The sequence below is a fragment of the Plectropomus leopardus genome, chromosome 22 (genome assembly GCF_008729295.1).
Source record: "Plectropomus leopardus isolate mb chromosome 22, YSFRI_Pleo_2.0, whole genome shotgun sequence".
NCBI classification, from domain to species: domain Eukaryota; kingdom Metazoa; phylum Chordata; class Actinopteri; order Perciformes; family Serranidae; genus Plectropomus; species Plectropomus leopardus.
Window position 1 is genome coordinate 2,984,645 of NC_056484.1, and position 17,447 is coordinate 3,002,091.

At 34.6% G+C, this 17,447-nt stretch overlaps 1 protein-coding gene and 1 long non-coding RNA gene across 3 annotated transcripts in view; one reads left to right on the forward strand and one right to left on the reverse strand.

Moving 5' to 3' along the window:
- LOC121961491 (tetraspanin-8-like) overlaps window positions 1–9,363 on the forward strand; it is a 20,186-nt gene extending 10,823 nt beyond the window's left edge. The window contains exons 2-8 of the mRNA XM_042511497.1: window positions 3,058–3,120; window positions 3,233–3,352; window positions 5,657–5,731; window positions 5,819–5,914; window positions 6,999–7,109; window positions 7,220–7,303; window positions 8,809–9,363. Coding sequence (XP_042367431.1) covers window positions 3,058–3,120; window positions 3,233–3,352; window positions 5,657–5,731; window positions 5,819–5,914; window positions 6,999–7,109; window positions 7,220–7,303; window positions 8,809–8,889 — 630 coding nt within the window. The 3' untranslated portion in view covers window positions 8,890–9,363. The remainder of the gene's footprint in view (window positions 1–3,057; window positions 3,121–3,232; window positions 3,353–5,656; window positions 5,732–5,818; window positions 5,915–6,998; window positions 7,110–7,219; window positions 7,304–8,808) is intronic.
- Window positions 5,639–17,447, reverse strand: part of LOC121961493 — a 26,179-nt gene continuing 14,370 nt past the window's right edge. For both annotated transcript variants that reach the window (XR_006107048.1, XR_006107047.1), the window contains 2 exons: window positions 14,628–14,696; window positions 5,639–5,714 (listed from right to left, as the gene is read on the reverse strand). This is a non-coding gene — a long non-coding RNA (uncharacterized LOC121961493). The remainder of the gene's footprint in view (window positions 5,715–14,627; window positions 14,697–17,447) is intronic.

Below are 17,447 nucleotides of genomic sequence, written 5' to 3' on the forward strand. Positions count from 1 at the left end.
TAAATCTGTTGTGAGTAGCAGTTCAGTGATCCTGAACATTTGGCACAGTTTTCGTTTTTGGTATCTTCAAACCTTCACTGTATGAGGGCCGACGTCTCAACAACAAACCCAGTTTGGGCAGATTGATGGAGGTTTTTCCTCAGGCGGTGTTTCCACCTGCAGGCTTTGTGTTTGACAGTCAAACAACCTGAAACTGGCTGTCCTGCTAACTGTCAACGTTTGCCCACTTTGGGAGCTGAATTTTAAAATGTTTCCTCAAAAACTGAATGATGTGAAAGACACTTCAAGTTAAACCATTACCCAAAAACCTTAAACATGTCAACTATCTACAATCAGTCTTTTTATAATCAAATAAGATTCTAAAGCTTATTAACATTAAACTAAATTTCTCTATTTCTTTAAATTTTGGGTTATTTCAATGTTATTTTAATGGATTAATATACTTATCAAATATAAATAATTTGTTTGAAATATCAAATTTAAATAATATACTCTGTCTTTTCGTTTTTACTCAAAGCTTAGATAATAAATTGGGTTCTTTGGAGAGAAGTGTGCAGATGTTTTGACGAATTTTCCAAATTATTAGTGCAGAAAAGAAGTCAAAAGTTGAGGACCTATTAAGGTCATACTTGTATTTTGGCTTCCCACTAGAACATGTTGACATGCTTTAATGTTTTAGCGCCTTTCTTTGAAACACCCCCCTCCTGAAAAACCCAAAAAAGCTGAAAAAGTCTGCTCTGATTGGCCGAGTATCTCTGCACCATCAGAAATAAGCAGCATCTGCTCGTTAAATGCACACAGTCTTTTACAAAATAGAAGTACAATGTCGGTAAAACACATAGTATTCATGTTTATTTCCCTGTGCAACAAACACAGGTGGTTAGATTTAGAAAAAAACACTCATCATTCATATGGTATTGCCATAAAATTCTGCAGTACAATACAACTAATGAGTCCAGTAGTATACAAAGTATCTCAAATTGTCTTGACATTGACAGACTGCATTAAAATATTGTTGCATTCATTTTCTAGTGATAAAAACAAAATAAAAACATTTTTCACAGGTTCAAATTAAAGATCTACAACTTTTTAAAATCACTCCAAAATCTTTCTCTCAAATTTTGGATTCAAATTTGTTAAAATCCTTGTTGCTGAGCACTTCTCCTTGTCTGATATAATCCACTCACAGGGGCGGCATATCAAGCTGCTGATTACACAGCTCCGTTAATACTCAGGTGTGTAGCGGGACGTTCACAATAAAAGACGACAGTAAAATGTGCAGTTTGATCCCATAACTCAGCGACACAGATGAATCGTACCGTTTGCGTTCTGACGGCAGGAATGTCATCAGAGCTGTCGAGCGTGAACTGAACGTTCACTTCACGACCATAAACTGTCTCCAGTGTCGTTTCTGCGAATTTAGCAGCACATCAATCCCCCCCCCCCCGCAGGGACCTTTGTGCTCCTTATATTACGTCATTACCAGCACCGTTTCAACCTGCCGCCATCCAGCGGTGCGTCGCGCAGACACAACACTTTACATCTAACTTTCATTACTTCTGGTAATGATGCTCTTAAATCTACCAAACCTGTCAGGTGGATTATAATAGAAAAGAAAAAGAGCTCACTGACAAAGATTTTAACAAATACATGAAATAAATTAGAAATATGTCTGTTTGGCATAAAAAAAATCTTCAGTCTTTAACTTAAACCTATGAAAAATGGGAGCAAAAACAAAAGTGTTAACAGTTTTGTTCAGTATAAATTCTATAATAAAGGAGCCATTCTGCACGAGTACCTTTACTTCTGATACTTTAAGTACATTTTGCAGATGATACTTCTGTACTTCTAAGTAAAAAATGTGAAAACATTTTACCTGTAAAGAAGCATTTTTATTCTTTCTGTTTATATTCCTTCTTTCACTTTAGTAAAAACAGGGATGTTATATTTTTACTTTTACTTCAATAGAAGCAGGAATGTTGTATTTGTACTCGTACTTAATTAAAATTAGTAATGTTGCATTCCTGCTTTTACTTTAAAGTACGAATGTTATCTTTCTTCTTTTACTTAAATACAGTAGAAATGTTGTGTTTCTGCTTTTACAGTATTAGAGGTAGGAATGCTGTATTTCTATTTGTACTTGAGGTAAGATGTGAGTACTTCTTCCAGCAGTACTGAGGCTGAGGTTTTTACTGATTAGTCAAAAGTAGATCAGCAGAGCGTGACTGCACTGGTTTCACTGGTCAGGTGTGTGTTTGCAGGTGTGACTCAGTAAAATCCTGGACACACTGTTATTTATTCAGGCTCCTGAATAAAAGTCGCACTGAGTTCAGGGCGTGTGTGTGTGTGTGTGTGTGTGTGTGTGTGTGTGTGTGTGTGTGTGTGTGTGTGCGCGCTGACATTGTAAGCACAGAGGTCACGTCCTCTGCTTGTTTTTTTACGTTTGTTTCTGTTCATTCGGAGGTTGAATGAATCATTCAGCATTTTTTCTTCACCGCAGCCTTTAGAGCTTATTCATAGAATATAAAAAAATATTTTTCGAAATATAACACAAAGTAAAATAAACACTGTGACATCGATGGAAAATACGGACATCATATCAAAGAGAATGAAATAGAGAAGTTATGTTTGGGACTGCAACTAATGATTATCTGCCTGTTGGATTTTGAGACACATTTGTGAAGTTGACATTGAGGAGTTTGAGTTTCAGCAGATTTTTATTATTTTTTTCCACCCAGATGGCTCCAAAGTCTCCACAATAAATGATTTTTGCACATTTTGTATTTACTTAAAAACTATATATATATAGCACACCAATACATGTGATACAATGCATTTCTCATAGATTAAGGAGAGAAAGAAAAACACACAAACAAAAGAAAAACAAATTAAAATACATCTTATCTCCCCTAAAACAGTCCATAGATCCATAGAAGAATTAAGTCAGTCCTTCATAAAATCATTTACATGCCATCATACATTTATCTGTTCACCAAAAAAATGCAACAAAAGTGGCAACATTTTGTATTTACGTTTGGTTCCTCTGTGTTTCTGCAGATTAGTGGTCTCATCATTCTGGGCGTCTCCATCTACCTGAAAGTCAGCAAGGACAAAAACCAGGTGAGATCACAGTCTGACTCCACATCAACAAAGATGCAGATTATTATCATTATTTTTGGGTTATTTTTCTGCTCTCACTCGTCTAACACGCTGATTTCCTGTCTTCTACCAGATCACAGATGAAGCTCTTCCCGGGATCGACCTGATGATCGCCATCGGCGTGATCATCATGGTGCTGGGCTTCCTGGGCTGCTGCGGGGCCATCAGAGAGAACCGCTGCATGCTGCTGCTGGTGGGTGTCATCACTTCACTCTTACAGACTACACGATGACTTTTTATGACTTTTTTTGGGACATGCCGTACTTTCATTTTTAATATTTTCATGACATACTGTATTGTTTTTTTTATAACTTTTTAAAATGGACTATTCTATATTTTTTGTTTTGTTTTGTTTTTTTACTAAATTATGAATTTTTAATTATTTTTTTTAATACACACTATACTATGACTTAATAATTGATTTCCCCTATTCATTATTCTGACTTTAAATGACATTTGACAAACTATACTATGACATTTTTTACAACATAAAATACCATGATTTTTTGACTTTTTTTGTCATGATGTACTGTGACATTTAAAAAAAATTTCGACATACAATACCATGATTTTTATGACATTTTTAATATACTACACTATGACATTTTTTACAACAACTTTTGACATACTATACTATGACTTTTTTTGACATGCAATACTATGATGAAATTTTTTTAAAAAAATCTTGTTAAAAATCTTTTTACTGAAACTTTTAGGAAAAACTTTAGGACTTTTAATTAATTAATTTCCATGATTTTTTTTACATGCAATTTTATGATTGTTTTTATTAAATATTTTAACATACTATAGTATGACTTATTATGCCATTTTTAGACACACTATACTATGACATTTTTTACATACATTATTGTGTCAAAAATGTTAGAAAAGTTCATAGTATTGTATATCAAAAAATGTCCTACATTTTTTTTTCACCATTCAATATTTTTATTACATTTTTTCAATACACTATACTATGGCATTTTTACCTGACATACAATGACATTTTTCGGTATTCTTATTAACATAGGAAAACCATTACTTTAAAAAAAAACAACATTTATGCTATGATTTTTTGTAACATATGATTTAAAAAAAAAGAAGTAGGATACCATGACTTTTTCCTGATTATTTTTTAAAAAAAATTTTTTATTCGCAAAAATAGCATCGGAACAATAACTCATAACTGTTGTCGGAGTCTGTCTGGACCCCCCCTTCAGTCGGCACTACATGGACTATTCCGTGATGCGCATCACCGTACTGCGCAGCGCTTATGCGGAAATGATTCTAGCGCGGAGATTCAATTCATGTAAACAAAACACGACAGAGAGAGATTAGTGGAGATAAACCATGAAGCGAAGCTACGAGAGCGGTTCACAGAAAAAGAGGAAGAAAGAGAAAAAAGAGGAGTTTTTTTTAACCAAACCTGCCAAAGGTATCCACCTTTGTCAAAGCATTGCCGGTTTCGCGCCAAAAAGTGATCGTCTGCCAGAAACTGATCAAACAATCGCGGCAGGTAAATACACGTAACTTTCTGTCCGCGGTAAGAGCATAGGTATGTCTTTGTGAAACTTCAACGTTTCTTGAAAACCAATTTTTACGTGTTTGCGATTTATAGTTTGATCAGACATTTACGCGATTATTGACAATGTTGTTCCTGTTGTTTGTATGTTTAATATCTCTAAAATCTTGTTTACATTATATCACCTGCTCCGTGCTCGAGATTATAACTCCACTCCTTTTTACCTCCTTTTACCTGTTGAAATACCTTTGAAGAGCCAATACAACACATACAAATCTGCCAAAACGTGATTGCAGCTCCTATCTTTTCACTTAAAGGTTGTTTTTGCCTCAAAGCCACTTGATTTCATTCACAGTCGTTATATTTATATAACGACTTTATATACGACAAATTAAAGCTCACCCAGTCCCCTTTTACCTGTATAAATACCTTTAAAGGGCAAATGCAGTACATAAAATGCAGTTTCTTACTTGCCAAAAATTGATTGCAGCTATGTTGTTACTGAAAGGTTGTTTCTGTCTCAAAATGACTAGATTTAATTCTTGGGGGTTGTATTTGAGTAATTGCAATCACTCGAGTCATTTTGACCTATGTAAATACCTTTAAAAGACAAATGCAATGCATAAAATGCAATTTCATACTTGCCAAAAAGTGATTGCAGCGCCTATCTTGTCACTGAAAAGTTGTTTCTGCCTCATAATCACTTGATTTCATCCATAGTGAATGTATATTTGACAGACTGTAGTTCACCCGACCCTCTTTTACCAGTTTAAATACCTTTTAAAAGACCAATGCAACAAATAAAATGCAGTTTCATACTAACCAGAAAGTGATTGCAGCTCCTATCTTGTTACTGAAAGATGTTTCTGCCTCAATATGATTAAATTACATTTGGAAAATGTAATTGTCATCTGTATATAATTACAGGCTCAGAAAATCAACCCTGCTTGTTTTTTATCCCCTCTGTTCCTTCAGTTCTTCATCAGCCTCCTCATCATCTTCATCCTCCTGCTGGCGGCGGGTATCTTGGCAGCTGTGGATGAGAAGAAGGTAAAACAGGAAGTGATGGTGTCACTGTAGTCTCGTGAGTTGACTGGATCAGATTGAATGTTCGTTTGTTTGTTTGTTTGTGTGCAGGTGTCGGACTGGGTGAAGGAGCGCTTGGAAAAGTACCTCCCACTGTCAGACCAACCAGATAATGTGAAGGAAGATCTGGAGAAACTGCAGAAGGAGGTAACACACACACACACACACACACACACACACTGCCAAAGAAGAAAACTTTATTAAACTTTATATTAAAAATGATAAGATAAATAATTAGCAAGTGTAAAATACAAATATTGAGCACAGGAGTAATTCAATTTATTGATTCATGTGCTATTTGTGTGTAAAAATATGCTATTTTTGAGGATTTTTTATCCAAATTACAGCTCATACATTAACTATTTGTTTGTTTTAAATACATTATTCTATCACTAACATCTTATATGCAATCAGCTTTGATGACAATTGATGTCTAATTACTTTAACCAAACATACATTCAATTAAAGAACAATTTAACATGAAATACTGAGTGATTTAATCTCAATGTTGGTTCATTTTTGGTTTTTGACGCCTGCTTTGTGGGACGAGACTCACTAGAGGGCGTACATTCATCACATAGCCACCAAGTAACAACAGAAATATGTTTTATTATTCCTGTCATCCCTGTTTGGTTTGTTCTGTTGATGTGATCTGATTTGTTTTCCTTTACAGAGAGCCACAAGAAGTGTTTTAAAACCGTTGATTGACAGTAAACAATAAAGTTTTTGTGTTTTTACATTTTTACACGGTCTCTGGGATCCTTAATATGTTGCGGTCTCTGTTGAGTAGGGCTGCACCTAACGATTATTTTTTTATGGATTATTTTTTTCAATTAATCGGTTAATCTACCGATTATTTTTTAATTGATATAATAATATAATAATTGTTACCACAAATTGTGAAAAGTACAATCACCCACATGTTAAGATGGCATCTTCAAATTTTTTTATTTTATTTTATCAGACAAAACATGAGGACAAATATATTCAGGTTTGTAGCTCAGTCTCACAACTTGAAAAGCTGAAATCGAAGAATATCTGTAAATTTGTGCTTTAAAATGTACTAAAAGGATCGATTATAGTAAACTTGCAGATTTATTTTCACTTTGGCTCTAAAATTACTGAATTAAAGCTCCAGTGTGGCGATATTTGGGGTTCTGGGTAAACTCTTACATGCTCACAGGAATTTTCGAAGTTAACAGCTTGATCTCGTGTCGTATTTTTCTTGCAGCTGAAGTGCTGCGGTCTTGTGAACGGACAGTCGGACTGGGTCAAAGTTCCCGAGTCCTGCCGCTGCAACGCCACAGAGTCAAGCTGCAATGCAGGCACCTACTACAGCACGGTGAGAGCAGAATATTTTCAATAATCACGGAAAATATCCGTTGTTGGTCAAAATTTAAGTCAAAACGTGTGATTTACGGCATGATATAATGTCCTGGTTTCCTCCTGCAGCCGTGCTCTGAGCAAATCATCAAGCTGATGGAGAAACACATGGAAGTGACGCTGGGAATCGCCTTCGCCATCGCCATCCTGCTGGTAAGAACACGCAGAAACTGCTGCTAAACATGCAAATACTGCAGAGTGAAAGTAAAAGTATCTGAGTTCGTATTGATAAGGCGTAACACTGAAACTGCGAGCTCAGAAACAGACGCATTTAATTCAGTTTTATACTCCGATACATTTAAAGGGAAATATCGCACTGCGTGTACTTCTTTACTTTAGATATTTTGCAGACTCAGATTTTGAATACAAACACTGAATAAAAATCGATTGGTGAATCATGATGTATTAACAAAGGTTGGAAACATATAAAGTAATAAACATGAGGTCCATTTTTAACAGCTACGGCATCAAAGTGTGAAAAAATACAACTGTATGACTTTAAAAAACTGTTCTTTCACATACTATACTATGACTTTTTGGACTTTGGATTTTTTGTTTCCATTTTTTTACAGTTTTCTCAACATACTTGCTTTCACTTTTTGTCAACATAAACATATACACAATAATTAGCCGTAAAAACATCAACATACCATGACTTTTTAAAGTTTCTCGTCTTTTTTTTGGCTGCAGTATGAATTTTGTACGTCATTTTCAAAAGATATTTATTCTAAGATTTGTTTATGCCATTTTGGGCGACACACTGTACAAAACTTTTTTGTGCTATTTTGGACAACCTACTTAAGTATGAATTTTTTGTGTACTTTTGGACTACATACTGTAATATAAGCTATTTGGATGACCTCCTATAGTATAATGTTTTTGCTATTTTTGAAGATATGCTTTACTGTGTCATTTTGGACATTGTATAATACGACATCTTTACAATATTTTGGACGTCATACTGTAGCATGACTTTTTCGTGTTATTTTGGACATCATGCTATAGTATGATGAGTTCATGCTATTTTGGAAAGCATACTGTACTATGACTTTTTCATAGTATTTTGGATGGAACAGTAAAATTTGATGTTTTAATGCTTTTTTGGACAACATAGTATAATATGAGGTTTTTGTTTTTTTTTTTTGGAGGACATATTAAACTATGATGTTTTTATTCTACTTTGGATGACATGGTATACTATGAATTTTTCCTTCCATTTTTGACGACATACTACTTTATGACTTTTCGTGTTATTTTGGACAACATACTATACTTTGATGATTTGATGCTGTTTTGGTAGTCATACTATGATGTTTTTATGCTATACTATACTGTAATGATTTAAGCTATTTTGGTCGACAGTATAGTATGACTTTCGTAGTATTTTCATACTAAACTGATGTTTAGTATGAAGGCATGCTATACTATGACATTTCTGTGCTATTTTTGACAACTATACTATAACGCTTTTTAATAATTTTGGACCTCATAGAATACTAATCTTTAATGCTTTTACTCAACATACTGCGCTCTTACTCTTTTCAGTATTTTACTTAAATTAACCATTTTAGTCAGATTTGATGATTTACAACACAATGAAACTACATTACATCAACTATGGTGCTTGTTTTAAAATATCTTGTGTTTTTTCTCCACAGATTTTTGGCATGGTCTTCGCGATGATCCTGTACTGTCAGATTGGCAGGAAGGACGGTGCCACAAGTGCCAACACAGCCTGAACACGCACTCGTGGCCCCACCCCCCTCTCTGCCCGGCAATGGCTCGTGAGCAATGCCCGACAGCCCGTGTAACCTCAGTGCTACTGTAAAACAACCTGTGCTTTCACCTGTGGAGGAAGATGCAGATATTTGCTTAAAAAACAGGCCTTAAATACAGGTAATACACAGCCTGGTTTGTACTGTATGGAGTCTCAATAGTGATAAAAGTGAAATATGTAAGTATATTAAGAAATTATGCAGAATGTAAACAAGTAGATTTAACTTGTGTTCCTTAATCTTTACTGAAAACCTTTTAGGGTCATAGTTCACGCCTTGGTATTACAGAACAAAATTTAGGAAGAATTTTTGTTGTGTGGGGCTTCATATGTATTGAAATCAATTATTATGACAAACCAAAAATACAAGGTAAGATTGTAAAAAAAAAATTAAATGTCACAAGTTTGGTTAATCTTAAATATTATTCTTGGAAAATGTTGCAAACTCATTAGTCTACACATCTTTTTAGCCAAGCTCTCCTTTTTTTTTTTTTTTACAGAGTTTAAACTGTCCTGAATTAACGTGGAAGAGGCTTAAAATTATGATTAATAATAGTTTTTAGTTATTTCTGCAATGCCTTGTTTAATTTGTTTTAGATGCAGGAAGGGACAGATGTTGTTATCAAACACTGCTATTGCTGTCTGTCACATCTGTTGCCATTTTCGGAAAAGTTGTGATGTCTCCTCATGCTGTTCAAGAATTACTCTAAGAATTGTTCACGTAAACAATATACTTTAATACAATGTTATTGCCATTTTAAAATAAAACCTCAAATTAAATATCTTACAATTCGAATTGTGATTTTTGTTTTGCTGTTTTGGACAACATGCTATGCTCTTATTGTATGTAGAGTATGTCAAAAAAAGGGCGGAAAACAACATAGAATAGCACGTCGAGACAATAACAACAGCATGCTGTTCTGTTGTATTCAGCACTTTTTATTACATGTAATATTTTTACCTTTTTTGCCATACTATGCAACTTTTGGTTGCTTTTTCGACTAAAATGTGCTTCATAGTGTAGGACGTTGAAAAAATGACCAAAAACGTGTTTTAGCATGTCAAAAAATGAATAATAAATGGCAAAAAATGTTAAAATACAACACGTCGGAAAAAAAGGCTGAACACACCATAGAACAGCATGTTGAGACATAATATACTGAAGCATGTTTAAGAATCGACTAAAAACAACCCAAAACTTCATGTTTTAGCATGTTGAAAAAATGACCAAAGATTTGCCATACTATACTATACGATTTTCGGTCATTTTTTAAACACCCTTTATTTTGACTTTTTTGCCATTTTCTGGCCCTGTTTTCAACATGCTATGCTATGGCGCGTCTCTGTGAGCCATAACATGCAGTTTTCATCCATTTTTGGGACGGGTCAAAATTTGAGATTTTTGCCATACTATACTATGCGATTTTCGGTCATTTTTTCAACATGCGTTTTTATGACATTTGGGCTTTTTTGGGCCCTGTTTTTAACATGCTATGCTGTGGCGCTTGTCTATGAGCTATAATACGCAATTTTCAGCCATTTTTGGGACGGATCAAAATTTGAGATTTTTGCCATACTATACTATGCGATTTTTTCGGTCGTTTTTTCAACATGTGATATTTTGACTTTTTGGCCTTTTTCTGGCCTATTTTCAACATGCTATGCTATGGCGCGTCTGTATGAGTTATAACACGCAGTTTTCAGACATTTTTGGGACGGGTCAAAATTTGAGATTTTTGCCATACTATACTATGCGATTGTCGGTCATTTTTTCAACGTGATATTTTTACTTTTTGGCCATTTTTTGGCCCTGTTTTCAACATGCTATGCTATGGCGCCTATCTATGAGCTATAATAAGCGGTTTTCAGCCATTTTTGGGACGGGTCAAAATTTGAGATTTTTGCCATACTATACTATGCGATTTTTGGTATTTTTTTCAACATGCTAGATTTAGCCTTTTTAGCCTTTTTTTGGCCCTGTTTTCAACACGCTATGCTATGGCGCATCTCTATGAGCTATAACATGCAGTTTTCAGCTATTTTTGGGACGGGTCAAAATTTGAGATTTTTGCCATACTATACTATGCGATCTTTGGTATTTTTTTCAACATGCTAGATTTTACCTTTTGGTTTTTTTCAACATGCGTTTTTATGACTTTTTGGGCTTTTTTTGGCCCTGTTTTTAACATGCTATGCTATGGCGCGTCTCTATGAGCTATAATAAGTGGTTTTCAGCCATTTTTGGGACGGGTCAAAATTTTGAGATTTTTGCCATACTATACTATGCGATTTTTGGTCATTTTTTCAACATGTGTTTTTATGACTTTTTGGTCTTTTTTTGGCCCTGGTTTTCAACATGCTAATGCTATGGCGCGTGTCTATGAGCTATAATACGCAGTTTTTCAGCCATTTTTGGGACGGGTCAAAATTTGAGATTTTTTGCCATACTATACTATGCGATTTTCGGTCATTTTTTCAACATGCGTTATTATGCCTTTTTTGCCTTTTTTTTGGCCCTGTTTTCAACATGCTATGCTATGGCGCGTGTCTATGAGCTATAATACGCAGTTTTTCAGCCCATTTTTGGGACGGGTCAAAATTTGAGATTTTTGCCATACTATTTACTATGCGATTTTTGGTCATTTTTTCAACGTGTGTTTTTATGACTTTTTTTGGTCTTTTTTTTGGCCCTGTTTTCAACATGCTATGCTATGGCGCGTCTCTATGAGCTATAATAAGTGGTTTCAGCCATTTTTGGGACGGGTCAAAATTTGAGATTTTTGCCATACTATACTATGCGATTTTCGGTCATTTTTTTCAACATGCTAGATTTTGAACTTTTTAGCCGTTTGGGGGACTCTTTTTTCAACATGCTATGCTATGGCGTGTGTCTATGAGCTATAATAAAGTGGTTTTTCAGGCCATTTCTGGGACGGGTCAAACTTTGAGATTTTTGCCATACTATACTATGCGATTTTCGGTCATTTTTTCAACATGCGTTTTTTATGACTTTTGGGGCTTTTTTTTGGCCATGTTTTCAAAACATGCTATGCTATGGCGCGTGTCTATGAACTATAATACGCAGTTTTCAGCCCATTTTTTGGGACGGGTCAAAATTTGAGATTTTTGCCATACTATACTATGCGATTTTTGGTAATTTTTTTCAACATGCGTTTTTATGACTTTTGGGGCTTTTTTTGGCCCTGTTTTCAACATGCTATGCTATGGCGCGTGTCTATGAGCTATAATAGCAGTTTTCAGCCATTTTTGGTACGGGTCAAAATTTGAGATTTTTGCCATACTATACTATGCGATTTTCGGTCAGTTTTTTTCAACATGTGTTTTTTATGACTTTTTTGGTCTTTTTTTGGCCCTGTTTTCAACATGCTATGCTATGGCGCGTGTCTATGAGCTATAATAAGTGGTTTTCAGCCATTTTTGGGACGGGTCAAAATTTGAGATTTTTGCCATACTATACTATGCGATTTTCGGTCATTTTTTCAAAAATGCTAGATTTTGACTTTTTAGCCGTTTGGGGACTCTTTTTTTTCAACATGCTATGCTATGGCGTGTGTCTATGAGCTATAATAAGTGGTTTTCATCCATTTTTAGGATGGGTCAAAATTTGAGATTTTTGCCATACTATACTATGCGATTTTCGGTCATTTTTTCAACATGCGTTTTTATGACTTTTTGGCCTTTTTTTGGCCCTGTTTTTTAACATGCTATGCTATGGCGCGTGTCTATGAGCTATAATAAGTGGTTTTTCAGCCATTTTTGGGACGGGTCAAAATTTGAGATTTTTGCCATACTATACTATGCGATTTTCGGTCATTTTTTCAACATGCTAGATTTTGACTTTTTGGCCTTTTTCTGGCCCTGTTTTCAACATGCTATGCTATGGCGCATCTCTGTGAGCCATAACATGCAGTTTTCAATCCATTTTTGGGATGGGTCAAAATTTGAGATTTTTGCCATACTATACTATGCGATTTTCGGTCATTTTTTTCAACATGCGTTTTTATGACTTTTTGGGCTTTTTTGGCCCTGTTTTTAACATGCTATGCTATGGCGTGTGTCTATGAGCTATAATACGTAGTTTTTCATCCATTTTTGGGATGGGTCAAAATTTGAGATTTTTGCCATACTATACTATGCGATTTTTGGTCATTTTTTCAACATGCGTTTTTATGACTTTTTGGCCTTTTTTTTTGGCCCTGTTTTTAAAACATGCTATGCTATGGCGCGTGTCTTTGGGCTATAATACGCAGTTTTCAGCCATTTCTGGGACGGGTCAAAAATTTGAGATTTTTGCCCATACTATACTATGCGATTTTAGGGTCATTTTTTCAACATGCTAGATTTTGACTTTTTGGCCTTTTTTTTCTGGCCCTGTTTTCACCATGCTATGCTATGGTGCGTCTCTGTGAGCCATAACATGCAGTTTTCATCCATTTTTAGGATGGGTCAAAATTTGAGATTTTTGCCATACTATACTATGCGATTTTCGGTCATTTTTTCTACATGCTAGATTTTGACTTTTTTTTTTGGTGTTTTTTCTGGCCCTGTTTTCAACATGCTATGCTATGGTGCGTCTCTGTGAGCCATAACATGCAGTTTTCATCCATTTTTAGGATGGGTCAAAATTTGAGATTTTTGCCATTCTATACTATGCGATTTCGGTCATTTTTTCAACATGCTAGATTTTGACTTTTTGTGCTTTTTCTGGCCCTGTTTTCAACATGCTATGCTATGGCGTGTGTCTATGAGCTATAATACGTAGTTTTCATCCATTTTTGGGATGGGTCAAAATTTGAGATTTTTTGCCATACTATACTATGCGATTTTTGGTCATTTTTTCAACATGCTAGATTTTTACTTTTTTAGCCTTTTGGGGACTCTTTTTTCAACATGCTAGATTTTGACTTTTTGGCCTTTTTTCTGGCCCTGTTTTCAACATGCTATGCTATGGCGCCTATCTATGATGTTTTCAGTCATTTTTGGGACTGGTCAAAATTTGAGATTTTTGCCATACTATACTATGCGATTTTTGGTCTTTTTCTCAATATGTGACATTTTGACTTCTTGGCCTTTTTTGTGGGCCCTGTTTTCAACATGTTTTGCTGTGGCACATCTCTATGAGCTGTAATATGCGGTTTTCAGTCTTGTTTGGGATGGGTCAAAAAATCAGGGTTTTTTTTCAGCCATTTTTTGGGATGGGTCAACATTTGAGATTTTTTTGCCATACTATACTATCTGGCTCTTGGCCTTTTTTTTGACATGCTAAGTTATGACATTTTTAGGCCTTTTGTCGACACAGTATGCTATAGGACGACTCTACAAGCTATTATAAGTGGTTTCTAGCCATTTTTGATACATGTCAAAATATGACATTTTTCGCCATAACTATACTATGTCATATTTTGGCCATTTTGGGTCAACATGCCAAATCATGATGTTTTAGACCTTTTTTTTGGACATTGTATGCTGTGGCCGACTCAAAAAAAAAACAAGCTATAATAGTATAGCTTAGGTAATAGGTAATAATACTTGAAAAATGACAAATTTTGACATGTATCAAATTACTTTACTGACATTTTTTGACATACTTTGACTTTTTATTATTCAAATTGGCTTCACATCTTAAAAAAATAAACTCAAATAACAAATTAAATTAGTGATTAGTATATAAAGTAACTTTACCTTTTTTAGGCTTTCTCTGTGGACCCTCTCGTCTTGTTGTCTGTGGATCGCTCGTTGACCACCAATTACCTGCATGATGTGACATAATTCAACAGCAGATGTAGTTTATTTGCTATTGACACACTGAATACGATGTGTTCCTGTGCCGCAGCCTGCTGTTTTAAATCGTTTTATTATCCCTTCTGATGTCTAAACACAATAAAAGATGACAGCAAGTTCAGCTGTCTGACTTCCTGTCTGCGTCACAAGTGAAGTGAATTTCTGATAAATGCCAGGACTCTGTTCCTTCCTCCACCAGACAAATCCAAACGGCTCTTTTATTACAAGCATAAAAACTCCAAAAAGTACCAAAAGTTCAACATTCAGTGTCACAGAGTCCAGTCTGACAGCTGCCTCATGTCCTTCGTGAAGTTTTTTAAAACCTCTTGAGCACTGCAAGTAAACGTTTTAGCTTTGATTATTGTGTCAAAGACTCTGTTCAACAAAAGTTACAAATGAACTTTCACACTTCGAGTCAGTGCCGAAATGTAACTACGCAGATTTACTCAGTACAATCTCAAAATACTTGTACTTAGTATAGATAGTATAGAGTATTTCCAATTTACTTTACATCTCTCCTCCACTACACCTCTTGACACAACATAGTTTCGTGATATATTTGCACAGCAATACTGTATCGCTAAATTGATGTCAAGTATTGATTTTTTTATCATATAAATGTTTTATATTAATAATTCTATAAAATGATTCATTATATAAATTCTTAATATTGCAAATATAGAAAATTCAACTTTTGATAGCCTACTAAGATCATGCTTTTTCAGTCGTCGAGATACATTTTGCTGAAAAAAAATTAAGTTAAATAATAATAATAATAAAATAGAAAACTTAAATAAAAAAAAAATAGATGAATAAAAATAGCTCCCAGGCTGACTCTTTCTTTGCATTTTTTTTATTTATTATTTCATAGACTATCATTAAAATAAATGCAAGATGCCAATAAACAGCTGGGCCAATAATCTTTTGACCCCTACACTAAATTTCACTAAATCTTACAAACTGGACTGGAAGTGCTATATTACACAAGCTGTGCAAGGTGTTATCAAAAGCTTACTAAGTACTAAAATAAAAAAGTACCCTCTCTCAAGTCTTTTTCAGGAAAATAAAAGACAACTATCTTCAAAAAGACTTTCACAATAAAAGTCACCAACACCATGAATAGCACAAAACGACAAAACGACTGAAGGCCGCCCTCTGGAGGCTGAAATGTTGGTGACACAGGCGCTCCGTCAGGTGTCCTGCAGGTCTGATGGATGTTTTACGCTGCAGAGTGATGGATGAAAATGTTCCATCACACGTGAGCGCAGCGAGCAGCTGCAGCGTCCCTCATTGTTTATCTTTATTATCACTATGTAAGGATATTTATACCCTGTGGAAACACACCGAGCTGAGAGACCAGCTGAGAGCGTGCGCACACACACACACACACACACACACACACACACACACACACACACACACACACAGACAGTTAGTCTGTCCCCTTCAGTTATTTTTAGCCTAAAGTCAACACAGCGCTGCCTTTAATGACTCCACTGAATTCCTTTCTGTTCTATTATGTTTTATTATATCTACTTAACAGGCTCTGCTGGCAACACATTTCACAAGCTGCTTTAGAATATAAATATATGAAATGACCATTTTACAAACCAGTCAATGCTTAACCCTTTCACTCTGCGACAGAAACAGTCCATTAGTGCCTACAGTAGCTTATTTTTGCTACTTGTCTTTTCTTGGCATATATGTTCAGACGCTTATATCCTTAAAATATGTCCAACCTAGTAGGTTATGTGGGTCAATAAAACATAAAAATGATAAAAATTGTGATTGATGATAAAATTGTGCCATTAGGAATAAAATACGAAAATTAGACATACCTTTTCATTAGGATTTACAATATAAAAAACAAAGCATATTGATCACAAAGATTTTTAGATACAAAAATATTTCTTAACACTCGATTAAGTTATTTGAACTATATATTTTATTTAGTTTTTAAGATATTTTTATGAGCATTATGAGCCATCGAGCATTTTGAACTACAGGTACTGTAGCGTGATGACGTCAATGACATTTTTTGAGCATTTGTTTTTTCATTAATTTTTTAACATACTTTACTATGATTATTTTAATGACATTTTACACAATTAATTATTATTTTTTTTAATTTTTTTGACATACTATAGTACAACGTTTTTAAGTAATTTTTTATATAAAGACTATTCAATGACAATTTATTTTATACTATGACTATTTTTTTACATACTATAGGATGACTTTTTTAATGAAATTCAGTTTTTCTAGACTTTTTTTATTGTACTGTCACTTTTGACGTACTATACTGCAAAGTTTTTTGTGATTTTTTTTAGTAGCCTATTCAATGACATTATCTGACAAACTTTTTTCATAATTTTTTTTTTACATAATTTACTATTATTTTTGGGGCATTTTATACAACAACTTTTTAATCACATTTTTTGACATATTATTTAACATACTATTTTTTGTTTTAAAGGTTATTTTTTGGCATTTTAGCCTTTATTAGATAGGACAGGTTAGTAGTGTGAAAGGGGGCAAGAGAGTGGCATGCAGCAAAGGGCCTTGAGTGGGAATTGAACCTGAGGCTGCTGCATCATGGACACTCAGTTGTGGTGCACCTGCTTTATCCACTCAGCCACCGATGCCCCACCTCATTGTTTTCACATCAGTTTTGATTAATCAATGATATTTTTTAATATAAACTTGATTTTTTTTTTTTTT